Source organism: Harpegnathos saltator, unplaced genomic scaffold (genome assembly GCF_003227715.2).
Source record: "Harpegnathos saltator strain DR-91 unplaced genomic scaffold, Hsal_v8.6 scaffold708, whole genome shotgun sequence".
Classification (NCBI taxonomy): domain Eukaryota; kingdom Metazoa; phylum Arthropoda; class Insecta; order Hymenoptera; family Formicidae; genus Harpegnathos; species Harpegnathos saltator.
The window spans coordinates 970366-995720 of NW_020230547.1; the positions used below are offsets into that span (position 1 = coordinate 970366).

Here is a 25355-nt window from a genome sequence, read left to right on the forward strand (position 1 = left end):
AATCTTAATGTACACAGTAATGTATTTAAGAAAGTATCATTATATCAGATATTAATAATTACATGTCTGTGTGCTGATGTAAATTCCTTCTTACTATACATTTATTAGTGAATTGTAACATCTGATTATTGAGATGTTTAAAATCGTTTAATAACCTTCAGTTTCAAATGTTTAAAGTAATTTAGATTAATGCAGTTGAAAATTTTGTTTAAAACTTTGAGATGTTTAAAGCTCATTAGTTCAATTATTAATAAGATATTTCCGAGATTTCACTTTCCTGCTGCAAAACAATATTTTATTATATCGCTTTTGTAAACTAATATTCGTCATTAAACATGGATATCCTCAATGTATTGTCCGCGTCGCCAGATACTATTAGCCTAGAGTTCAACCAGTCACAACACAGAACTTTATCTTTGTGTTCCGTGACATCGAACAATGATGCCTTGGGGCTGAAAAACAAATTGTAAATGTAAAAACTGTAAACACGTAACAACACACATAATGTAAATATGCTGCTATTAATTTCGTACCGGGACAGTACTCGAGCTATCGTTTACATAGCTGTTCATACGCCTAACGAAACTTTGCGGAAGTGAAATATGTATCATATATAGCAAGAGTAAGAAAGACAATAAAAAATAAGATGTATGCATATACTAACATACACACATAAGTACTTTTTTATAAAATTAAAAATATACACTTTAATATAAAAATATAAAAGATATGTCGACATTTGTAACCCGCCTTCCTCTTTGCGTTCTTAATATAGTTCGAGAATTATTCATGCATGTGATGCAATATGACTAACTTTCTGGTGTCCCACAGCTTGACAATATTATCATAGGCTCCTGAGATGAAGAGGAATTCATTCACAGTTGACCAGCGTACGCATTGCACCCATTGTGTATGAGAAGTGTACGTGGCTTTTAGAACTAAATTCTCTGAAACACACAATTAGCCTATTGTTTAAATAAATTTTAATTTCCCATTAAATCTTCTCGTTGAAACTTAATCTCACTCAAAATGTAACTTAATTTCAAGTTGAAGTTGAAACAATCAAAAGATTAAAATTTTATTCTAGTACGAAACCAAGAGTAGTACTTGTAACATGTCGTGAAAGCCTTTTAAGTACCTGAAGATCTCGGATCATACAGCCTCACGTGCTTATCCGCGGACGCAGTTATCACAGCGTGCGCTAACGGAGAATAATCAATGTCGAAGTAGCTTTTCTCGCCGATAAATTCACGTTTAACGTTGCCCAATTCGGAATCCCAGATTTTCACAGTGTGGTCCCACGACGACGTGACGATCTCCGTTTTGTCAGACCATTTAACTCCGCTTATTGCATCCTTGTGCCCTTTTATCGTACATATTGGAACCTGCGTTGAGTATAATTACATATTGATCGATTGTTTTTCTCCTATATAAAATACGCTCATGTATAAAATACATATATGCAATACAGTCTTTCTACAATAATTTGGCGAAATTATTATGTCAATATTTTTCATGCCAATATTATAAATATCGCAAGGTTTAAACTCTCGGTCTACGTACCCGTGTTTTATTATACTCTACTTTGGCTCTTTTTGGCATGGGCTCTTCATTCCTCTGTTCATCTTGTGTTGCTTATGAAGCCAAACAATAAAATCTTATTAATGCATTTGTACTTATATTGCTTTTTGTAATTAAAGAGCTCATTTTTATTTCAGTAACCATAATAGAGAGTTTTTGCGATATCGTCTTTCAGGTACGGTAAACGTAAATCGTGAACGTTATTTGCTCAGAAATAATGTCACAATATACGCGACCAATAGCATTCACGATTTAGGTTTACCGTATCTGAGTGACAGTATTGCAAAAACTTCCCATTGTCTCATAGTTGAACATATTTACGTGTCAACCAGATTTTAAGTGTTTTATCCCAGCTACCAGTTGCCATCAATGTTTTATCATAATTTATGCTGACTGCCTCCACACTATTTTCGTGTCCCTTGTAAACGTGCGATGGTTCAGCTGAATTTTTCATATCCCAGTTCCATGTTATGGCTGTTTGATCCTGCGATACGCTGTCGTAAGATGTGTACGCAAAAGTTATTATTAGCTAATTTAGATTAATTGGAAAATATGTTACAAAATCTATTGTTAAAATTAAAATTAACTTCCATAATAGTAAGCCACATGCCGCAAAATTATTAAAATAATTGTTGTCAATTTTTTATAAGGCGTTCGCGCTTACAAGAAAATTATGTAACATTGCCACATTCATTCTTTTTATGTCTTTTTGCAAAATAAAGTAACATGACTATAATACCAATTATACAAGATAAAGTACAAGTATTATAAAATATTTCTAGTATACTTCTAGTATACTTCTTAAATATTATAAAAATTTAACTGTTGAATACAAATCCATGGATATTATTGATATAGTTAACTACATCATCAATAGCAATATATATGGCAATAAACATGTTAAAAGAACAGTTATTATATTTAGAGCTACCTGACAAAGGAAATATTATCATCGTTGACAGATATCCATGCCACTGCTTTAATAGGCAATGCATGTCCATGAATCACAAGACAATGTTTACCTCTTGATGTCCAAATGTGCAAAGTATTGTCGTAACAGCCAGTTAAAATCCTAAATTAAATCCAATTTGTAATGTTGTATATTTTGATTAACATCATATATATAATATATATCTATAATACAGAGTTGAACAAAATAAAAATTAGATCTTTATTTTTACTGATTATTTTATTTATAAAGTTATAGGAAATTAATCTAAATTAATCTATGCAAATTTTTAAATAGAAATTTACTTAGTAATCTATTCACATATTTAAACAGTAACCAATCCTATATATATAACACAGAACATTTTAAAATGTTAAGCTCTTTGTCTCTTTAATCTTTATAATTATAATCAATACCAACCATTTATCATAAGCAGCAACAGTTGATACCCAGTCTTCATGTATCAGGCAATCCTCAGACTCTGGTGGGACATATTTCTGCAGATATTCTACATCTATTATTTTTTTAGTGAGAATTTCTGTCTCAGCAATATGCTCCCTCAAAGAGGTGTGCAGAAACTGAGAAGATATCGAGAAATCAAAGTTCACTTCATTCTGGATATTCTTCGACTCTGTGAATCAACCGTTTGGCCTATGAGAAAATCATCAAGATGATGATCACCCAAAATATTTTTCAGAATTCAGATTTGATCTTAAAATTCAAATCCGTATACAACATTCAAAATATTTGGCTTTAAATTAAACAAATAGAGATATATTAAACAAATCGAGATATTTAAATATTCAAATTTAGATTAGAGTCAAGATCAGGATTCAGGATCCATGAATCCATGAAAAATAGCAACAAGAACGCTGATCCAGAGAGAAATATGAAGATAATTTGAGACTTTGTCAACATTCCTACTTACCCCTTAGAAGTTTGTTAACGATAGTGTTTAATTCGATGGCACCTATCGACACGTCCACCGATAAAGGATAACTAGATACAGCGTACCTAGAATTGTATTAAGTTAAAATATAACCTCCATGCAATGACAACAAGAGGAGAATAAAAGATTAAAATTTTACTGTTGCTGTTGAGTAACAAGACGAATTTGTATTTGATTATTTGTGCCCGCCATTGTATAGTTCACTTATTTCCGTTACAATTTCTACGTTTATCATATATTCGCTTGCGCTGATATCCGCACAATCGTAACGCATCATGACCCATTATGACCACGTAATGCAAAATTCACAGCTGTTTTCATGATGTAGAGACCTCTCAAATTAGAATTTCAAAAGAAGTGTTACAAACTTTCGTCTAGATTTAATATAAGATTAGCTACAAAAATAAACCAATCTGTATAGATCATATATTCTAAAGTCACTAGGTACTAATAAATTCTCTATTCAAGTATTGGAGTCCATATAACAATATAACAAATTAATTTGAGTCCATACAACAATATAACAAATTAAATGTTAAATAATAAATTCTGACTTAAATTTAAAACTTTTATTCAAATTCTAAAGCTCAATATTTACATTATATCCGGTGTATTATGCAACAGATGTAGAATTGATTGTACAATTTATTCATTTGTCATATTGTATTATAAAAGTATAAAGAGCATAATCTTCTATCTCGTTTGTTTATACATGAAGAGGTTAATATATTAAATATTGCTTTACAATTTAAAATTATACAGCTTCAAGTTGTACTGGCTGTTGATGACTGCATATGCGTTCAGAAAATAAAACATTCATTGTGTGATCAGTGATTATGGTCTTTACTGTTAGATTCTTACAGACCAATAACATTGACGAATTCTTCAATCATTATGTTTTCTGAACACAGCCATTCTATATATTTATTATTCTACACAGCTGTCGGTTCAGCATTTAATCGATTATTTTATATGATTAAATCTACACAAGTATTGAACTGACAATTGTTGATAGTCTAGCTGAACAGCACTTTGGAATAGACCACTTAAAAGTTCACTTATACGTACAGTTGATCTTGTATTATTTTATATATCCAAACAATAAAATTATTCAAGGTCATAACAAGTATATGTACATTTCTTTTGATCCGTACATTTGTCAGTTGATTGTACTTGCTTCTTGTTAAAAATTCGAGTGTCTAAAGTTAGTGATCGCGATTCCACCTCCAAATAGTTGCGTCGTCGCAGACACATAACAACACAGAACCGTCTCGACTCAAACTGGTCTGCCGTATAGGCGCGGCGCAACGAGGATGTTGAAGAGAGCAGCAACGCGCTTGCCCGGGTTCGTCAACATCCAAGTCCCAGACATAAGTACGGCCGACCTGATTTCCCATGGCTATTGTTCGCTGCCAAAAGTCCATGGAGAAGCGTATGAACCAAATGTCGCATTCCTTAAACTCGAAACGATGTAACATCGTCGCACTGGTCTCGCCATTACGCAGCTGCGAGTCCTCGAGTCGGCCGGGTTTCCAGCAGACAATGCAATTTTCGCAGGACTTGCTCAAGATGAAGTCACCGTACCACTTGACGCAGTCGACATAATTGCGATGAACATCACGCGTAGTAAAGTCAGGGAAGTGCTGGAGGATCGAGTCGAAAGGCCTACCGTTGCGGCTGGGATTGCAATAATACGACTGCTTGATGGCCTCCTGCATATCTGCCTTATCCAACGACCAGAGCTTCAGAGCATGGTCCATGCCACACGAGATAATTCGCATACCTCGCATGTCGAAATCGGCGCTCAACACCTCGTCCCGGTGGCCTTCCACACCACCAAAAATCGCGATGCAGACATCCGTCTTGATGTTCCACAGTCGGAGAGCATGATCTTTGGATGCAGATAGTAATATATTCGGGTCGCATGGATGAATTTTCAGCTCGTTGATCGCATGCCCGTGACCGATGTAATGTTTGATGCACGTCATTGTCACAGGGCTGATGATACGGATGACACCGCGTGAACCTGCCACAGCCAGCAGTGGCTTCCCCATATCGTCGTACGTCCATGCACATGTGTAGAAGTTCTCTTCCGCGTCGGGATCGGCGTAGCACTGTCGCAATCGTATGTTCCCACCTTCTGGACACTCGTAAATGCTCACGCGACTACTGCCCACGCAAGCGAATATCAAAGGTTCACCCTCTTTCAAGTGATGATTAAATTGCACCCCGAACAACGGTTGCCCGTGATCTTCTTTCACGTTGCAACAGTACTTGTATAACGGTTTATCCGTAGAGGGCTTGCTCTTGTTTGCTGTTTTGCTCCTGCGACGACCCTTTCGTCGATAACGAGCGCTACGTGTGGGTGTATCGCTGCGATGAGTACCAGCGGTAGAATTGCTGCCGATGCTGCATTCAGTCTGATCACTATCGTTCTCACTGTCCTCTTGGCTAGAGGCATATGCCTGAGATTTGCTGCTAGTCTTCTTCATGTTGTTTTGTTTTGACGCTACTTTTGATATATGAATATGTTTTTACTCTGATGATATTGTTACATAGAAAACATTTTATTTTGTTGCATAAAAATAAATATTGCGAGACTCAAAAATATTCATAAATTACATACAAATTGTTGCTTTTGTGTCAAGATTATGTAATAATTATCATATAATTAAAATAATTATAATCATATAATTATTAGATAATCATATAATTTTTTTAATATTTGTTTTTCACAACTGAAACTTTTCAGAAATATACAATTTATTAGACATTTCTCTGCTAATCAATTTAGTTACCTTAGTTATACTTGGTCTGATTTCTGGGTCAATGTTGCATCATCATGGTTCTCATCTATGTAAACTTGAATATTTCTAAAATATTGAAGACAAATCCATGTTGAATGACATCAACTTGAAAACCAAATCAAGCACTTTTCTATACTACGGAAGCTTAAATTACCTTAGTTATGCATCATTCTTCCAATAACTGGTATACCACTACTTAATCCTAATAGATTTTCAGTTATATTCAAAATCCTATCTCCTAAGTTAGTACACGCTTTCACATCCTAAAATAAAATAATTAACTTTTAAATATGTGGACTACAATATAATCTAAAAATAATTATCATGATTTTTTAACATGTAAACTTACAAAAATTTTTGCCGATAAAAAACGAATGTTATACTTGTGACAAAGTTCCTTTGCTTTGTGGACTAGTCCAATATTAGATATTCCATTAGAATTTACTAGGCAAGTTACACCAGAGATTATATAATATTCATCTATTACAGTTATATTGGCCTCTACCTTAAAATAATTATTAATTAAAACAAAAATAAAAAAATTAAGAACTTATTTTGGTAACAAGTTACATGAGATATATTTATATAAAATGAAAATATTTCTTACCTCTGATAAGGTATGCGAAACCCTTGAATCAAAAGCAAAAATTATATAATCTACAGAAATATCTATTTTTGCTTTTATAACATCTGAAATAGATTCACATTGATGTACAGATATATCCCATTTCTTTTCTTTTGCACTCTGATGTAAACTGTTTGATATTTTTTGACACAAATGTGTTGGTCCCACTACCTAAAAAAATATCTTCTATGTAATAAATATATACTTGAATAAATATATTAAACATATTTGTTATTGATATATTAATCTTAATTTCTTTATATATAAGTTTAGATTTGTATAAAAAGTATATATGTGGAATATAAATTCCTAATTTTAATACATTATGAAAATAAATCTTAACAATCCTTTATATAGCTTATATAAATAAATGTTATATTTTATTCTTATGGTAATTTTAGTTGTATATATTATTTTGTATATAATTGTATATATTATTGTATATATTATTATATACTGATATAAAATAAAAGCTATTGTATGTAAAGTTATATATACAGATATAACAAATATTTCATTCATAAATATAGTTATCATCATATTTAAGAAAATATGTCATTCTATCGATTAAAGTACTTGTTTGTCATGTCCTTTCGATAGTTTTGAATATAATACCTTTCATTGTACAACTAAAAAACACATAAGTAATAACACAAAAATAGATCTGCATGTACTTCTTATATAAGTTATATTTATCAAAAATATGTATAAAATAATTATCCTAAGATACACTTACATAAAAAAAATTGAAATAATATATTCAAAATTCACAGTATATACAGAAGTCCATAATATGCCAAATGCAGCAACTCTCACTCTTTACAAAGACTCGTGAAAAGTATTAGAATACGAAAAAAATATTTTTCACTGTCGCAGTATACACACCATAAAAGCAACCAAACAATCACTTCTCCGCGCTATTCCACTCTTGAAGATCCCAGCCATGCCAATTATGACTGCTATATACACTCAAATATTTCAGACAGAACGCGGCAACGCCAAAGTGTAGTAACGGCTTTTGCACATAGACTACGTTTACACGACAAGGTTAATCCAGATTGGTAACAATCGTAGTTAGTGAATTCTTTGATTCGATTGGTATATTCTTTTAGATCTAAAAATATACTCTAATCGGATTCGTGACTGAACTAACTACGGTAGTTATTAAGTCGAAGTTAGAAGCCGTGTAAACGTAGTCATAGTAGCTGCAATCAAAAGACATATCAAGGGGCAATCAACGGACAAAGTATAGTAGAATTTATTTTAGAATAAATATAATTGGTAAATATAAAAGTATACACCAATCCTAAATAAATTACTAGTAGATCTAGGTTCTTACTTGGCCAATCATTAGTCGCGTTCAGCGGAAAAAACTGCTCCGCTTCCGTTCCGTAGCAAACGTCTCTGATTGGTACTGCTAAAGATTTAAAAGAATTCTCCAATCATGAATATTGGCCGCGTTCAGTAGAACAAAGTGATCAGAGAGCGCTTAGTGATTATTGTCAGTGATTGGAGCACTCTTTTAGATTCTTCATAGACCCAGAAGTATTTACCAATCAGGAGCGAGATTCAGTGAGAAATCTAGTAATGTTGTCCAACTGTTGAGTCTACTGAACGCAGCCATTGGCTGCGTTCAGCAGAACAAAGTGATCAGTGAGCGCTTAGTAATTGTTGTCTGTGATTGGAGCATTCTTTTAAGCCAGCGGCACACGGTGCTTGTTTCGTGCTGGATTGCTTGCCGGATGAAAATACTGCTTTCTGATTGGTACATTTCCGAAGATGGATGAAAATATACCAATCAGAACGCAGTATTTTCATCCAGCAAGCAATCCAGCACGAAAAGAAGCACCGTATGCTGCTGGCTTAATTCCGTTTCCCCTAGAAAAGACAATTGGTCTGTTCTTTGTAGCTGCACTGCTGAACTGATGCAATAAGCCAGAATGAAAAAACCTATATTTGTCTCACTTTAACTTATTGCACCAGTTCAACAGTGCAGCTACAAAGAACAGACCAAATAGAAATCTAGGAAATAACGGAATAAATTCGATCGGAATCGATTCCGACGAGTTCCATAATAGATACCCTGAACTAGTTCCTATAGTTCCAATTGGTTCCAATACAGCTCGCTACGAGTTACCACTAACCGCGTTCAGCAGAACAAAGTGATCAGAGAACACTTAGTGATTATTGTCTGTGATTGGAGCATTCTTTTAGATTCTTCACAGACCCAGAAATATTTACCAATCAGGAGCGAGATTCAGTGGGAAATCTAGTAATGTTGTCCAACTGTTGAGTCTGCTGAATGCGGCCACTGTTGTCACTTCGTAGGCTGCGTTCCGATATTCACTGCCAGCACTGAAATTCTATAGTATACGTAACACAAACTATGTATTTTCAGTACTGGCAGTGAATTTCGGAACGCAGCCAAAATTAAAGCTTGAATCAAACATATTTTCAATGGCTGCGTTCAGAAAACACAACGGTTACACAACGGTTGATTAATTCGTCAACGTTATTGGTCTGAATGTAAGGATCTAACAGTAAGGATTAATAGTTACTGAGCGCTCAGTGAGCGTTTTGTTTCCTGAACGCAACCAATGGCCGCGTTCAGCAGACTCAACAGTTGGACAACATTACTAGATTTCCCACTGAATCTCGCTCCTGATTGGTAAATACTTCTGGGTCTATAAAGAATCTAAAAGAATGCTCCAATCACAGACAATAATCACTAAGCGCTCTCTGATCACTTTGTTCTACTGAACACGGCCAATGAATTTTGTAAACACAGGCTGATGACTAATTCTTAGCATTATGACAATAACGTGAATTTATAGTAGTATATTCTATTCATAATTAAGGAAAAGTAGATATAGTTTAAATTTGCGAAACACATATTTCATGACAAATAAAAATATCTATGAGTTTATCTCACCATTTCGCCTAAGAATAAAAACTGATTTATCTATCTTATCGGCTTAACCGCCAAGGTTTTCTATCTAATGTCAATTAACGACGAGGAGATATAATGTTTTGAACATTATAACAAAAATGTGAAAAAACATTTTCTTATCAGCATTCAGTGAAGTCACATCTATTAAGCATGATTTAAGTTCGAGGTGCGTGTATAAATTGAAAGTTATTTTATGAATTTAAAATGACGTCCAGTTCAGATCAGTCAAGTAATAACTGGAAATTAAGCAAAATTCTTGGCGTTGGGGGCTTTGGAATTGTCGAACTTTGGATACACGCTCAAAGTAACAAAAAACTTGGTAAGTTAGAATATAAATGTAAGCATGTAACTTCTGTTTCTAAAGATTTTCCTATAGAATTTCATATTCTAACTTATGTACTATATAATAATGAAATTTATATTTAACACAAAAAAGTTATCAATTTTAGCAATAAAGAAATGCAAATCAAGTTACACACAGTTAACACCAGTACAACAAAAAAGATGGGCTATTGAAGTTGATATAATGGGACGTCTGAAGCATCCAAATATTGTTAAAACTGGATACTTACCATTCAAGTTCCCAAATGTGGAAAATAGTCTACCAGTTCTCTGTATGGAATACTGTAGAAAAGGAGATTTACGAAAAGTTATATTTAATTTAATTTATTCTATAGAGATTATTTTGTTTACTTTATACCTCTACAATGAAATAATTATAACTTCCACTGCAGATTTTAAATCAACCAGAAAATTGTTGTGGAATTGAAGAAATAGAGGCTATCAAAGTGATGTCTGAGATTTCATCAGCTGTAGAATATTTACATTCTCATAATATTACTCATCGTGATTTAAAGCCAGAGAACATTGTACTCCAAGATGAGAATAATATAGTAAGTTAATATGTATATATATATATATATATATATATTACATAAAACTTTAAATAAGCTATATTGTTGTGTGTATGTGCATGTACATATATATATATATATATATATATATATATATTGTATTGTATTGTTTTTCTTACATGAATTAAATTTTAGCTATCATACAAACTAATAGATCTTGGATATGCTAAAGAGCTTGGAGAAGCTAGCACATCTGCATCTTTAGTTGGTACATTGAATTATGTTGCTCCAGAACTTTTGTGGCAGGAAAAATATAGCTGTTCAGCTGATTATTGGAGTTTAGGAATATTGTATTATGAACTTGTAACTGGAATGAGGCCATTTCTACCGACAATGCAACATACTATGGAATGGTAAGTAATCGACATAATTATGTGGTGCTTATAGAAAAAAGTGACATAATCTTCAAATTGTTATTTCAATTTGATTTTATAGGATGAAATATATTAAAAATAAGTGTAATGAAGATATTCATGCTTATGAAACAGAAGGAATAATTATTTTTGGACAGGATATTCAAGATCCAACTCATTTATCGAGGTAAAAATGTATATATTTATATAGTTTTTATAGATACTTTCCATGTATCTAACAGTAAATAAGTTTTCACATATCTTGTTTTACAGAAGGAAATTATTTCATTTGTATCTAATATTGTAATATCTTTTTCCTATCAGTCGTCTTCGACATAAAATGGTCAATTGGTTTCGATTGGTTTTAAAATGGGAACCACGCAAAAGAGGCAAAATGATTGATGAATCTGGTACACTTTGTTTGATGGTATTCAAAATGTTACAACAAATATTATCAAAAAAGGTATATACACATATGCATAAATAAATACTATATATATTTCATATTCGTATATTTTTATTACTTAATTTATATCTTGTATATGTAGGTATTATATGTTTTTTGTGTTCCACTTTATAAAATCGACACTTATGAAATCGATGGTAACACTACTGTAGAAGATATTCAGTTATTAATAGAAAGAGATACTAATATCAAAGTCGAACATCAAATATTAACTGATTACAGTGGTGTGCTACTGAATGAAAATACTGCATTACTTGTCTCAAAAACTAATGTATGTATAACCAATTTGTATGATTGATGTAAACTTAATATAAAATGTTTCTAAATTTATTATAATCTTGTTGTAGGATCACATTTTATTTGTCTTTAGAAATGAATGTTACTCAATTAAAAATATACCTACACCAAGGATTCCTACAGTAGTGGAGAAAATGATGATTCAATCAAAAGTTGAATTGTCTTTTGAAGTATTGCAAAATTATTATCGTCATACGATATATTTTATTAAAAAACAAGTAAATTTATTTCAGTTGTATGTTTTTGCCTTTAGTATAAATGTGTAAGTTTTCTATGTAATATTAATTGTTAATTATATAACCCATTATATATTTAATGATATATAACGTTATATTTCAGAGATTTGCTACACCAGAAAATCGATAAATTTAATACAAACATGGAAAAGACATTGGAAAGTACAACAATTCTTATGAATCAAGTACATGCAATTCGTCTAAAGTATGCGGACTCAACGGCTGCGGACGCGTCTGATAAAAAAAAGGTTTTACAGACTTATTTTGACAAAGTTGACAAGTTGGTCAATGCAGCTGATCAAATAAAAATAAAGTTTGTATCTTTGAAGGAAAATAACAATAGATTTAGAGATACAATTACAAGTATTGACTACATGAAAGATTTGTCAAAATTGTAAGTGAATAATACCATGAATTACAGAATAATATTGTAAAAAATGTTACTATTTTAATATTTCTATATCTTGGTCTAATAGGTTTAGTGATATTTGTGACGTATATGTAAAATTTAAACAGGGAAGCCCCCATAAGAAGGCAAAACCATTGGATATGGTAAAATTGGTGTTTGAATTTCTGAACATATATGAAATACAACATAATAAAAATACACATGATATTACAAGGTATCAAAAGTTTTATTAATAATTTATATATTGTGCGTGATGAGAGAATTGAATTTTAACAAGGATCTCCTTGTGACATTATATACATTCATTTTTAATAGGCAAATACATAATTTGCACGATGAGTTATTGAAATTGGAGAAGATATTTAATTCAGTTACTGTTATGACAAAATTATACTGGAAAGAATATCAGAAGATTGCACAATTGGATACCGAAATTGATCCGCAACAATCTAATAGTCATCAATTTTTAAATATTTCTACCACCGAATTAAATAGTGCCATTCAATCAGAGGATGACGTGATATACGATAATTTGGTCATACTTCATACGTAAGTTTATTTTATCGCGTTGTAATAATAAAATTTAGTTTTAAGACAAATTGTTTCAAATAATTTTTTTTTTAGGATGGATAATTTAATGGCTGAAATGCAGAGAAAATGTCTGGAAGTACTTAGTTTCGATCCATTATCGCAGATATAGCATACATATACATATATAAATAACATTCATCTCATTCAGAAATATCTGTGCTTTAGGAGATAAAGATCTAAAGAACTTTGAGAATGATAAATATGGAATCTTTGTTTGAGAAACATTGGTATTACTTGTTTGGTCAATAAACACGTGGAACATAATGACGTACGCCCCATTTAATGTTGGCATGTTTGTCAGTCTTAACAAATGTATAAACAGGCCTGTTTAACAGTTGTTCCGATTTGATTACTTGGCGTTGGTTGTTCACACCTGTTAAGAAATATATTTATTTATATTTTGCACAATATATATACATACTAATCACAAAGTATTTTATTTACAATTAAAAAAACAATGCTTATATATATATATATATACTTTGATATTAATTTTTGTATTATAAATGATTAAATATAATTATCAGAAATATTTTTGTACATCAGAATTTCCGCATGTAATTTTTAATTATCATGTTTAACTTTTATTTTTCAATCCAGTAATTTCTTCCATAACAACTTACCTTCCACAAGTGTAACCACAATTATGACATTTAGAAGAAGATATAAAATAAAATAGCTTTTGAACATCTGAAATAATCGTATAAAACTTCATATAATAAATGCTTAATATTACACTCGAAATATGATGTACTTACTTGTCTTGCATGAAATATTATCTTCATTGTTCTCACTAGATTTATTCTTTTCAGCTGAATTAGAGTGGATTTTCAATAAAGATAACGTAAGCACGTATTTTTGAAATGGACGATAAATAAAAGCAAAAAAAATTTTTTTAAATACAGGAAGGGTAAAACGTATATCTGACATCCAACCGGCTGTCGATGCCCTGTTAAACTGTCTACAATGGATCAGTGAACTCTTTTTAAGTAAGTTGTAGAGTGAGTAGTAAGTGAAACGATCGAGTGAATCTTATAGCGTGACAATACATTTTTTTACTATACTTTCACTTACGACCTCGATTTTATTATACATAAAATTTTATCTGTCATACCTGAGAAGAGGGAACATTCTGTTAATTCTATTAATAATTCTAATGTGATACATAAAATATAGAAATCTGTATTTTATACAATAAGATAATATTTTATTAGAAAACTGTATACACATCCTAAATCGAGGATCGCGAACAACGATGTTAAAATAAATATTATGTTCTTTATTCGCTATACTTTCTCCACACTGAAAAATCTTACACACCGGACTATTTGTCTAGATTGTCCACGTACATCAACGATTATACAATTCCATGTATAAAAATCCATTGTACATTATTAATTTGAGAAGTAAAAAAAGAGGGAAATGCGGTCTTTTAGGACATCTATCCGATCACATGTGAGAAACAGATATTATTCATTGTCACTAATGTCTTCATCAGTTGTGAACTCGGAATGTTCATCGGCTGCATCTACATCCTCCGCAGTTTCCTCATCCGAGATGTCCCACTGCGGATGTTCTGTTGGTATTTCCGGTGCTTCCTTCACGTCCAGCTATAAAACAGGACCACGTATATTACCACGTTACATTGCATAAACGTATAACGCGAAAAGAATATTTACCCATCCTTCTTTCGAGGTTGAGATAAATTTACACGAAAGATAAGAGCATCTGTGGACTTTAACTCACCTTGATATCTCGAGCTTGGTCGAAGCCAAGATATGAGTCACTACGTAAACATACGGTAAATGTATAAAGACCCGGCCAACGCGGCGCTGTAAATTTTAACTGAACCTCTTCGAATTGGACTAAAGATGTGATGTGTATAGAAGTTGTCAACAACGTTTGACTTTTTCGATCACAGATATAGACCCACCAGTATTCTTGCTTAACGTCGGGAAAGAGCGGACAGTGCACTTCGTGTGACATATTACTCTTTCCTTCCAACACTCTTTCCCGCTTGGTAATTTTCTGTTGGAACCTGTCCAAAGAAAAAAAAAAAGGTTACGTCAAACAGTCGTATACAAGTGAGGAATAGATAGTAGAGAAATATCTGCCCTCTTACTTTTCCCATTCTGTATCATCGTCCTCGAGAGATACATCCTTTTTGTCGTGACTATCTTCGTTCTTGTCACTCTCCACTTCACTATCACTAACATCGGACAACTTCTCTTTGGAAGACTCTTCCTCTGACTTATCGTCCTTCTTTTTTGCATTGAAAGCATTACCCGTATGTTGAGTATTGTTGGCCACAGTCTGGGGTGGTGTTTGTATATTTTTAGTTGGAGCTGCCTTCTTGTTAACACTCTTTTTGTAAGATTTCTTTTGACCTTTCTTTTTTTTGAGCAACGTTGGCTTCGCAGTTTTCGTAGATTGATTTTGCTCCTCCATCTCGTCAATCACTTCTCCATCTACTTTGTCATCGATCATCGTTTGTTCGTTGACGGAATCATCTCCAAAAAGATGCCTCATATCTTTTCGCGTTAATGATACAGTTACAGTTACAATAGCACCAGCAGTATAGACAGTAGGATTTTCATCGTCGATTACTAAAATAATTATTGTTGATATATTGCATAAGTGAAAACATGAAGTTTATGTACGTATATAAAAACAAATAAAATTATATAAAGTATATATAGTAAACGTATATAAAAACAAATAAAATTATATAAATTATATAAAGAAATTTTGATATGTATTTTATAAAAATGTATACACTATATATATATATATGTGTGTGTGTGTGTGTGTGTATTATTTACGTCACAAATAACTGATAAACCAATGAATTACCTTCAGATCGTACTTTGAAATCTATATACGGCATATTTCCGAGTACTTTCATAACGTCCTCGTATTGGCTGTCCGACATACTTCTAAGTATCAGTCTTCGTTCTTCTCCTTTCAGTTGTGCGAATTGCTGAAGACTTTTGATTTGACGCTAAGGAAATGCCGCTTTTTTAGGTATTGACATTTTTAGTTATTTTCATCAATAAGGATAAAAATATTAATGGAAATAGAAAATTTACTGCAGCTTCATTAATACCTTCTTTGCGAGGAAGTATTTCAGGTTATCTTCAGTTATGTGTGGCAATTGTAAGAGGGGATTTTTAAATTCCCAAAATCCTTGGACAATCATTGGACACAATTTCATGCAATTTTCTATAGTTGTTATGGTCGGCACCTGTGGCACTATAAAACAATTTCTATGATGATTTCTATCTACATTGTACTACGACGTTATACATTCTATTGAAAAAAAGAAATTATCAAACACTTACTTTTTTTAGCATAAGCTACAAATATGACTTGATGGATACATCTGATCATTTCTTGGATTAAATATGGGCATTTTTTTACAATGTATTGCCTGTCTTTATCTAATGTCTCAGGATTGAGTGGTATACGTGATAAGTGCGCATGTAATAAGGCTCTAGCTTTAATTGAATACATATTGCATAATGGTATTTCTTTATTTTTTTCTCCTAAGTTAGGTAACTGTTTGATGAGCTGCAATACGAAAATAGAAATGTATACACATATAAAATATTTTAATATTATCGTCTAAAGAACAGAAAAATCGAGAAATAAAATAATCCAATTTACCGAAAGAATTTCTTCATTATCGGTCTCTCTTTCGACCACTTCTGCATTGAGTTTCTTGAAGAATTCAAAGGAAGCAGCAAGAATCATAATGACTCTCTTTAATGTCATCGATGGCCTTTTCATAAAGAAAACGTAATATATTTCAGTAGTTGTTAGAAGAATCTGAAAATAATTACCAACAATTGTACATATAATTGTATTAATTCTCTTGAAAAAATATATATGTAGTTAACTACTAATTTTGTGTATATAATGATATGTATAGTATCTGATTATATATGTATAATTATTGAACTTATTTATAACTATAATGTGTGACTAATAATTTTGTTCAAAACAAAAACTATTACTGTAATAAGTTATTTGTGAAAGTTCTTTAATATAGAAATGCAAATTACTTGATCACCAGTGTAGCGAATACTTTTGTACCACCACATTCCAACAACTGTCGGTAAAGCAACCATGAACACTAATCCATACAATCCTAAAACCCATAACGAATTCTTTTTTTCAACGATCCAAGAAGGTAAAGCTATACCAAAACTCATTGCTCCTGGGCCATCAGGATTTCCATATTTTTCCCAATTCTTCCGTGCTTCATCATCCGTTAAAGCTTGGTAAGCTAATTTTGTTAATAGAAACAGATTCAGCATATAATAAAATTCAAAATATTAATAATGCTAACTTAGCTCTAACATAATAACTTCATGAAATGTCAAATATTTAAATTTTCATTGTTATAAAATTAATCTCAAGTATAGTTATTCAAAATGATTTTTAATTTTTTATATTGTATCATCAGTTGTGTAAAAAGTTGTGTAAATTTATTAAATATATTGCAAAAGTATGTTTAATATTTATACTATACTCTGTTGATATATATATATATATAATTCTCCTTACACACACACACACACACACACACACACACACACACACACACACACACACACACACACACACACACACACACATACACACACACACATATATTTATTTATTACCTTTAGTTAATTTCATAAATGCTTTCTCATCTCCAGTTTCTTTATCAGGATGAAGAATTAATGAAAGCTTGCGGTAAGCTTTCTTAATTTCACCTTGTGAAGAACCCTACAATAAAGTCCTATTTGTTATATCATATATATGTTTTATTACGTGTAAAAAGATTTATCTTGTATACTTACAGGTGGTACATTTAGTATTTCATACGGATCAAAGTTGGCCATTTCATAATCGAACTGTGAGACTTTGTATGCCAAGAGTATCAATATAACCCATCCCAAAATAATTAGAAATTTTCTGCAATAGAAACAGTGTGTTAATTATATGAGAAAGAACAACCAATACTATGGTATAAATAGAACTCATTATTATACAATATAAATATATAAAATTTTATATAAAATTTATATAAAAATAAATCATATAACTTATGTAGAAATTTAGAACAGGTGACACATAAACGTACACAAATAAAGCTCTGGTTTCTTTCCATGGCTTGTTCGACTGAAGAAGAAGTTTCTTCTTTTTACATCCATTACACTGGCATTCTTTGGCTAACTGATCGGGATCTGGGTAAAATACAAAAATTATGAACATTTCTACTTATATCTAATTGCTCTTGTAGTCTACATCTTTGTCATCTTGTTAACAGACTCCACATCATTGCTTGTGAGACCCAAACACTAATGAAATGTCACACGCAAAGAAGGGAGCAGTAAGAATTCCTAAAACTCAGTTGCTGATAAGTGAACACTTGGAGACATCGAGAAAAACGTCTAACCTTGCTTCGGCTGGCGCGGCCAAAGGTAATAGGTCCCGGGTATCAGCAACAACGCCAAGAATGACAGCAGGAAATAAAAGAACGTCCCTCCGCTCTCGTCATACTGAAACTTCTGTCCGCTCATGGCTTATTTAAGTATTGCTGCGTATTCCTTTTCTGACTTAAGTAAACCGTTTAAGTACGTTCATTCGTAACATTATCCGGCGGGCTCGCGCGCGCTGCGATTTTCGCGAACCTGCTGTACGCGCATACAAATCGACAACAGCTAACGAGAGAGAAAGATCTCGTAGTCGTCGTCAAGACTGCCAACTCAGCATCGACCACCTCGCAATGACCGCGTGCACCTTCGCTCTTCTGACGTACGCATATACGCGCGATAATTACGGACGACCGCCACTCGAAACTGTCGTCGTGTTGACGATGATCGTTGATGATGTCGCCCCCGGCCAGCGGCGGCGAACGGAACCACGATAAGAATCGGGTTACGATTCGTTAAGATGCCATCACGTCGCGGGTGTGCGCGCGTGCACTGTCATCGAGCTGGGGACGTTCAACCTGCTGCTGCAACGGTATTTTTACGGTCTACCGCTGTAATGTGTCCGTCGGTACAATGACTGACGTTACTCGGATACACCCAGGTCGCGGTAATAAATCATCACAGTCCTCTCCCTCTGCCGAGATGTTCCTCGCGGAATAAGGACCAAAATAAAAAAAGGAGTTGATTTCATTCAGATATATCAAAGATATATATCTTTCTACTCTACTTTCGCGAAAGAGGAGTACGCGCGCGCGTAAATATTATATTCGCTTTTATTTACAAGAACATCAATTCTTTTATTTATAAGAAAACAAATTTTGCAACGGCGTTGTGCGTCGCCGCCGCGAATCCGCTCGGCGTTCACGCGCAGCAACGCCGCATCGCCGCTCCGCCGCGTCGGCCAATCGGAGCCGTTTCGCCCGGGCCGTTTCCGGATGTACCAGCACGACGTGCACCGGGTCTTCCGGGCTGTTTTCCGCGCGCGGCAGCCGCCTCAAGGTCTTAGCTCGCTGTTCGTGGCCACAGCCGCTTGCGCGCCGCCAATTCAGCATCACCACACACAGCGTGACGAGAGCGAGCGCCGTACGGGAAATAAACAGAGTGCGGTGTGTAGTGGTGGCAAGAGCGCGCGTTCAACGAGATGTCGTCGCCGAACAAGAAGGCCAAAGAGCTAGAGGACCCGGGCTCGGGCGAGGGGGACGCGCAGGAGTACATACGGAACATCGAGATACAGAAAACCCTGGAGGAGATCGACGGCTGTCAGAATCAAATCGATGGGCTCAACGAGAAGGCCAGCGACGAGATTCTCGAGGTCGAGAAGAAGTATAACAAGCTGCGCAAGCCCTACTTCCAGAAGCGCAACGACATCATCAAGAGGATACCTAACTTTTGGGTCACCGCTGTATCCTTTCGTCAGACGCGAGATACCCCGGCCGCCCGTTAGTCAGGCCGACGCGAGACGCAGCGCGGCCGCGCCGTTTTGACGTTTCTCGCCGATGCCGGCGTCCGCCGGCGACCGTCGCCATCTTGCCTACTTGTATACGTGCATAAGCATGTATAACCATGCATGATATTACGCGTCTTTCAAATGCGTTTTCGTCTCGATCGCCAATTAATTCTGCGCCCTCGTTAGATCACGACGCGCCACCGACCGATATGGAGGCGCGCGACCGTGTGTCACGCTGCGGCTCTTTCAGTAGTTCGCGTATAAACAAATAATGCTCTGGCCGCATGGATGAGACAATATGCATTGTCGATGCTTTTGATGCTCGGAGCAGGGTGAATGTTCACCTGTCCCGCACGACGAGACTGTGTCGTGTCGTGTAAAATTTGATTTTCTTGTCGTAGCATATTATTCCTTATTAAAAACTTAGTTTGTAAACAACAAAGAAATAGCAGAAATATTGGAGGAGGACGAAGAAGATGCTCTGAGATACCTGAACAAATTGGAAGTTGAGGAGTTCGAAGACATCAAATCCGGCTATAGGATCAATTTTCACTTTGACAAAAATCCATACTTTGAGAATGAGGTTTTAACCAAGGAGTTTCACTTAGGGTCTTCTGGTGAGCACGTCAGCTTGTCAGTTTATCGCTGTTAAATTAATGATAGAAAATCACATTAATTGAATAATATATAAATGGGAAATGCTTAATGTGTTATACTTTAGTCGAGTGTCATAGTTTCGATGAATCTCCTGCTGTTTTGCAGGAGATCCAGCATCTCAAAGTACACCAATCTGTTGGAAAGAAGGTGCAGACTTAACGAAGAAAGCAAAGACCAAAGCACCGTTGAAAGGACGCAAGAGGCCACTCAAGCACAGATCATTTTTTGATTGGTTTACGGATCACGGAGATCCAAGCTCGGACGAGATAGCTGAATTAATTAAGGATGACATGTGGCCTAATCCACTTCAGGTAATATTATTGTGTCTAAAGGTATACCTTGATACACAAGTAAATAAATAATCTGAATAATCTTATTCATGTTTGATATTTTATGTATGTTGTAGTATTATCTCGCACCAGATATAGATGTCGAAAACGGCATAGAAGGCGATGGCGAGGAATGTGAAAGTGAAGAGGAAGAGGAAGAAGAGGATGGCGCAGATGATGGTGACGAAGGCGGAGAGGGAGGAGAAGGAGAAGAAGGAGATGACAGTATAGTGGTAGTCGAGGATGACGTCGATGAGGATGATGAAGAGGAAGAGGAGGCTGTGAATGATGAGGATGATGGTGTAAATGAAGAGGATGATCTTCTGGTAGATGATGAAGTGGAGCGCGAAGGTAGGCGATAGTAAATGACTTGGGAAAGGCTTGTGCATTATTAAATAATATTCATGTATTTCATAGTATGACGCATATATGCAAGCAATTAACAATTGCAGATGGAGAAGAACCCGAATAGAGTCGACGTCTGATTCCTGATAATTTCAATGACATTTCACTGTGAAAGAATGAATGAAATGTACACCGAATCAATCAATCAAGAGCAGAGGAAGTCTACTGGACTGAAAAAAATATTATGCCATATGAATAAATCTCAGGATACACTTTTTGAATATATGAAAATAGAAGAGCAGAATTTAGAGGATCTAGACTCTTTCGATTGAGAACCTACATATGTATAAAAATGCAACATTTGTTAAGATATATTGAAAGTGGTTTGAAAGGAAAGGGTCTGGATTAAATTAGATAGGTTCCACTCTCGCACGAAAATTGTATCAGAACATAACACAAACTCCTCAGTTATATTCATATGGCCTAGTCGTTCTCTTAATAAAATATGCGACAGAAGATGTCTGCCTGGTTCTTAATATTGCAGATTTTACCGATAAGTTAAGATATATAATACGAAACGAGGTACCAGGTGGGATAAATTCTATATTTACTTGCTTTCTCGTGGAAATTTATTCGTTAGATATGACTTCCAGAACGAGGTGTTGAGTAGAATTTTGGAGAGTGACAATTTTTACTTTACTTCCGCACACCAAGTACACAGATTTTTACACGGTTATACTGACTTTGAAATAAAATAAAAAATAATGGATCAAGGATTCTCTTTAATTCTCTGTCAAGATCCACTCGATTTATATTATACGCGAACAATGTGTCACATATAAGTTACTTGCAAAGTAGAAATATGGCAATGCACTCTTAGTATAAATCTCGGTAATTATTAACATATATTGCCGATCGCAGCATGAGATCTCCGCGTTTCAATGATTGGAAAGATGTGATTACTGCTATTTTCACATTTTATGATATCAATTGTATAATGTAATTACTGATACTATATAAATATAAGTATATGTTACGGAAACAAAGTACGATATGTTACTGCTCGCGGAAAATGTGCGATTGTCAAAATCTAGCAAGATGTCAATCGCGATGATTGGTAATTGATTTATAAATCAGTCTGGGTATGGCGGATTATTACAATTATACATTAGAAACGGATACTGAAGATTACGATATAAAAATATTGCGTAAGTGTCGAGAGAATAATCTTATATTTGGTAATGCAATTAATTACGTGTTTGTTTTTTTTATTGGTATGTGATTCTATATATTCAATGTAACGTTTGAGAAAACTAACGACCTCTCAGTCAAGCAATGTAGTAATATATTGTAGCGCACAGTTTTATGCTCAAATACTCATCGACACGATTTTGCATGAGAGATCGCAACGCGTGCAATCTCGTATGCCCTATTATTGTATTGTATCCTTCACTAATTCCTAGTGAGATGACAATACACAATCGTCTGGCAAGTTCGTCCTCATTAAAGTACTTTATTATTAATGACGCTCATTTGGACTTTGTCACGCTCAAAAAGCCACTCTCTAATCTTGCCTCACCTCGTTCATGTTCTTCCACACTTTGTATCATCGCCGCAATCTACTCATTGTCACGTGGAATAAGTGTTTCGTGAACATTTCTCACATTTGATACATTACGTAGTTGTAATGGTGATTTGACTTTATGAGATTATCGTGTACCGAAGGTGTGGCGCCAATGCATGGCAGAACGGAGGAACGGTGCTCCTACCATCGCGATAACAAGGGAACGTGTATAATCGATACAAATTCTTGATTGCACACTTGCATCAATGAACCGAATCTCATTGTTACCTAGTATTCCACGAAGCTAGGTAGGAAAAAGATCAAGTAATCCTCGAGTAGAGAGTAATAATCCTGGTCGATTTGATAAGTAATTGTCTAACTTTACAACAAAGTACAACAGCGATATTTTTTAAAATCGAACACACCTTGTCCTGTTCTCTCTTCCTCTATCTCACTCTTGTCTTTTTTCTTTTTTTTTTATTTTCTTTTATTCGGATACCATTCTGTCAGTATTTATTAGATTAGTACGTGTTACCGCTAACATGTATGAGAAAGGAAATATTGTCAAAATTATAGAAGTAATGAGACCAATAAGATTCGTATTTTACCATTAGACTTCTGTGTTTATGTATATATTCACTGATACCTACTGATTACTCGATTCGTTGCCTCTTTTCAAGGCAGGCTTAGTCACCTGTAGGAGGAGCGGTGAATTAGAGATTTTCCATCGCGCGTCCTTCCACGCGCGAGGGTTTCCATCTACCTTTAACGAGTCACCGAGTCGGTCTCGTGTGAAAACCGCTTTTTCGTCGCAAAAAACGGATTTATAAAGCGCGAGAGCGATAAATGCTAAGTGTAAACCTCCTTCGCGTCAGGCTACGTATTCGTGCGGCGAGCAGAAACGAACAGAAAACCGATTGAATAAAGTTGCCAGTTTGAGATACAAGCTGCGTTCTTTATATTGTCCATTAGTTGTAGACAGTATTAGAGATTAGAGAGCGAGAGACGAGTCGAGAAGCGAGAACAATTATCGACCTGTGCTACAAATAGCGGAAAATTCCCCCCGGGAAAGTGCGATGGGAGAGGGGGGAGAGGAGGAACTGAAGGGAAAATCGAATTCGACCGACAGAGGTGAAGGTCACGCGTAATTTCGAACGCTCCGCGAGCTCAATTTTTTAAAATTAAATCTTGGTAAAGCTTCATCGTGGCTGTCGTCGCAGGTCGCAGAAGCATCGCCGATGATCGCTCGGTGATTCTCGTGGGAGCCGCTGATCCGTAAGATTGTCACCCGGACGCCACGCGGAACAGGAAGCGAAGCTTCGAACAAATAAATTCGGCCCCTTGCGAGCCCCTCACTTAAGGGGCCGGGGCCTTTCCTTTTTTTCTCTACTTCTTCTTCCCTCTTCCGTCGTAAATTGTCAAATTCTCCCTTTTTTCACGCGATGACACTCATAATCGTCGTGGCGTCCTCATTCGTCGGCCGAGCAGCACATGCTGCCGCCGCCGTCATCGTCGTTGTCATCGTCGTCGTCGCAGCGGCAAAAACAACTCATCACTACCACCACCACCACCACCACCACTTCAGGTTCGAAGACGCGCCGGCGAACCTCGAGGACGACGATTGCGTGTGGCAGCTTCTGCTGGCGAAACACAGGCCGGGGATTTTTTTACAATGCGCGTCACTGTGTTACGCCGCCGCGCGCGGGGTGTTACACGATCGGTGTTGCGCGTGTCACGGTCAGCATCAATAACGAACGAACCTTGAGAAGTTTATGATGAGAGTGGACCGCTGGGTGGATGAGTGGATGGATCTCGAGCAAGCAGCATGGACTGGGAGTCGAAATTGGATCGAGTCGCGATCGTCGCCGCTGCCGTTATTTCACGACACGACAACTCCTGTTTCCGCGTAATGAGATTGTTAATAAACATGCGATACAGCTCTCTCGTTAAATCACAATCGCATCTTGTGACAATCACCGTTATCAAAGAATTGATAAATAGGAACGAGCGTTGGTCTCGTAGCGAAAGAAAATACTTCGAATTTGTAGTCGTGCGTCGAGTTTGAGGGCGAAACGTTCGGGGCAGGAGCGTTTGCTCTTGTTCCGCCGGTTTTTGATAATGAAATTCGATTTTGCGTTTATAACTTGATAATAACTCGAGTGGGAATATCACGTTGGCTTTCGCTCGCACCTCTCGCGACTCGAGCGATCTCAGAGTGGCGACTTTTGTAGATTATAAATATTGTTGTTTTACCGTTTACCGTTGTTTTTTCATTTGGACTCTATCGATCCTCCCGCCGGTCGGTTCACCTTCCTTCAATCGAGGATCTTACAATCTTACAATTATTAATGAGCGCTTGAATTTCGGAGGCAACGTGCGCCTGGTGGGTGGCACGAAAAT

General features: G+C 35.2%; 5 protein-coding genes across 11 annotated transcripts; 2 read left to right on the forward strand and 3 right to left on the reverse strand.

Annotated features, from left to right (window-relative positions):
* Positions 1–273: 273 nt before the first annotated feature.
* On the reverse strand, positions 274–6549 carry LOC105186756 (polycomb protein eed-A). Of its 5 annotated transcripts, XM_011147181.3 has the most exons (10): positions 6278–6348; positions 3619–3813; positions 3459–3544; positions 2951–3161; positions 2513–2653; positions 1903–2075; positions 1564–1634; positions 1139–1385; positions 815–947; positions 274–452 (listed from the first exon to the last, which is right to left on the reverse strand). In XM_011147181.3, exons 2-10 carry the CDS (start codon positions 3669–3671, stop codon positions 317–319), a joined length of 1251 nt encoding a protein of 416 aa, XP_011145483.1. In that variant the 5' UTR covers positions 3672–3813; positions 6278–6348; the 3' UTR covers positions 274–316. The 5 variants fall into 5 exon arrangements, with proteins under 5 accessions (XP_011145483.1, XP_025161439.1, XP_011145479.1 ...); XM_025305654.1 differs by lacking the exons at positions 274–452; positions 815–947; positions 1139–1385; ... (4 more) ...; positions 3459–3544; positions 3619–3813 and adding exons at positions 4377–5988; positions 6441–6532 and having other exon boundaries at positions 6278–6352; XM_011147177.3 differs by lacking the exons at positions 274–452; positions 815–947; positions 1139–1385; ... (4 more) ...; positions 3459–3544; positions 3619–3813 and adding exons at positions 4377–5991; positions 6441–6532 and having other exon boundaries at positions 6278–6352.
* LOC109503591 (uncharacterized) lies at positions 6441–8036 on the reverse strand. The gene is made up of 4 exons (XM_025305657.1): positions 7797–8036; positions 6894–7082; positions 6636–6791; positions 6441–6549 (listed from the first exon to the last, which is right to left on the reverse strand). The coding sequence occupies exons 1-4, from the start codon at positions 7854–7856 to the stop codon at positions 6442–6444; spliced, it is 513 nt and encodes a 170-aa protein (XP_025161442.1). The 5' UTR covers positions 7857–8036; the 3' UTR covers position 6441.
* A 1668-nt stretch (positions 8037–9704) lies between these two features.
* Positions 9705–14280, forward strand: IKKbeta (inhibitor of nuclear factor kappa B kinase subunit beta). 2 transcript variants are annotated; one of them, XR_003113978.1, is made up of 13 exons: positions 9705–10180; positions 10311–10510; positions 10596–10754; positions 10911–11128; positions 11211–11315; positions 11453–11591; positions 11677–11865; positions 11942–12153; positions 12231–12521; positions 12604–12750; positions 12852–13085; positions 13161–13395; positions 13940–14280. XR_003113978.1 is itself a non-coding variant. In XM_011147185.3 (13 exons), the coding sequence occupies exons 1-13, from the start codon at positions 10066–10068 to the stop codon at positions 13946–13948; spliced, it is 2088 nt and encodes a 695-aa protein (XP_011145487.1). In that variant the 5' UTR covers positions 9705–10065; the 3' UTR covers positions 13949–14280. The 2 variants fall into 2 exon arrangements, 1 of the variants encoding a protein (XP_011145487.1); XM_011147185.3 differs by having other exon boundaries at positions 13161–13230.
* A 105-nt stretch (positions 14281–14385) lies between these two features.
* Positions 14386–19159, reverse strand: Sec63 (translocation protein Sec63). Its single transcript, XM_011147186.3, has 12 exons — positions 18577–19159; positions 18262–18364; positions 17978–18092; positions 17798–17903; positions 17192–17415; positions 16794–16955; positions 16469–16697; positions 16234–16379; positions 15981–16128; positions 15250–15733; positions 14874–15165; positions 14386–14737 (listed from the first exon to the last, which is right to left on the reverse strand). Exons 1-12 carry the CDS (start codon positions 18698–18700, stop codon positions 14597–14599), a joined length of 2274 nt encoding a protein of 757 aa, XP_011145488.1. The 5' UTR covers positions 18701–19159; the 3' UTR covers positions 14386–14596.
* Positions 19160–19562: 403 nt separating this feature from the next.
* On the forward strand, positions 19563–23898 carry Set (NAP domain-containing protein SET). 2 transcript variants are annotated; one of them, XM_011147187.3, is made up of 5 exons: positions 19563–20015; positions 20488–20677; positions 20823–21028; positions 21124–21397; positions 21499–23898. In XM_011147187.3, the coding sequence occupies exons 1-5, from the start codon at positions 19755–19757 to the stop codon at positions 21516–21518; spliced, it is 951 nt and encodes a 316-aa protein (XP_011145489.1). In that variant the 5' UTR covers positions 19563–19754; the 3' UTR covers positions 21519–23898. The 2 variants fall into 2 exon arrangements, with proteins under 2 accessions (XP_011145489.1, XP_011145490.1); XM_011147188.3 differs by having other exon boundaries at positions 20832–21028.
* The last annotated feature ends 1457 nt before the right edge of the window (positions 23899–25355 follow it).

Coding starts and splice junctions, on each gene's coding strand:
- LOC105186756 (XM_025305655.1), bottom strand. CDS start 5,971: ATGAAGAAGACTAGCAGCAAATCTCAGGCATATGCCTCTAGCCAAGAG.
- LOC109503591 (XM_025305657.1), bottom strand. CDS start 7,856: ATGGCTGGGATCTTCAAGAGTGGAATAGCGCGGAGAAGTGATTGTTTG. Junction 7,083..7,796: donor ATTGTTTGGTTGCTTTTATG/GTGTGTATACTG, acceptor ATATTTTTTTAG/GTAGTGGGACCAACACATTT. Junction 6,550..6,635: donor TTTTATCGGCAAAAATTTTT/GTAAGTTTACAT, acceptor ATTTTATTTTAG/GATGTGAAAGCGTGTACTAA.
- IKKbeta (XM_011147185.3), top strand. CDS start 10,066: ATGACGTCCAGTTCAGATCAGTCAAGTAATAACTGGAAATTAAGCAAA. Junction 11,866..11,941: donor TACTTGTCTCAAAAACTAAT/GTATGTATAACC, acceptor ATCTTGTTGTAG/GATCACATTTTATTTGTCTT. Junction 13,086..13,160: donor AATTTGGTCATACTTCATAC/GTAAGTTTATTT, acceptor TTTTTTTTTTAG/GATGGATAATTTAATGGCTG.
- Sec63 (XM_011147186.3), bottom strand. CDS start 18,700: ATGAGCGGACAGAAGTTTCAGTATGACGAGAGCGGAGGGACGTTCTTT. Junction 17,904..17,977: donor AAATACTAAATGTACCACCT/GTAAGTATACAA, acceptor ACTTTATTGTAG/GGTTCTTCACAAGGTGAAAT. Junction 15,166..15,249: donor GATGATACAGAATGGGAAAA/GTAAGAGGGCAG, acceptor TTCTTTGGACAG/GTTCCAACAGAAAATTACCA.
- Set (XM_011147187.3), top strand. CDS start 19,755: ATGTCGTCGCCGAACAAGAAGGCCAAAGAGCTAGAGGACCCGGGCTCG. Junction 20,016..20,487: donor CTAACTTTTGGGTCACCGCT/GTATCCTTTCGT, acceptor TTAAAAACTTAG/TTTGTAAACAACAAAGAAAT. Junction 21,029..21,123: donor TGTGGCCTAATCCACTTCAG/GTAATATTATTG, acceptor TGTATGTTGTAG/TATTATCTCGCACCAGATAT.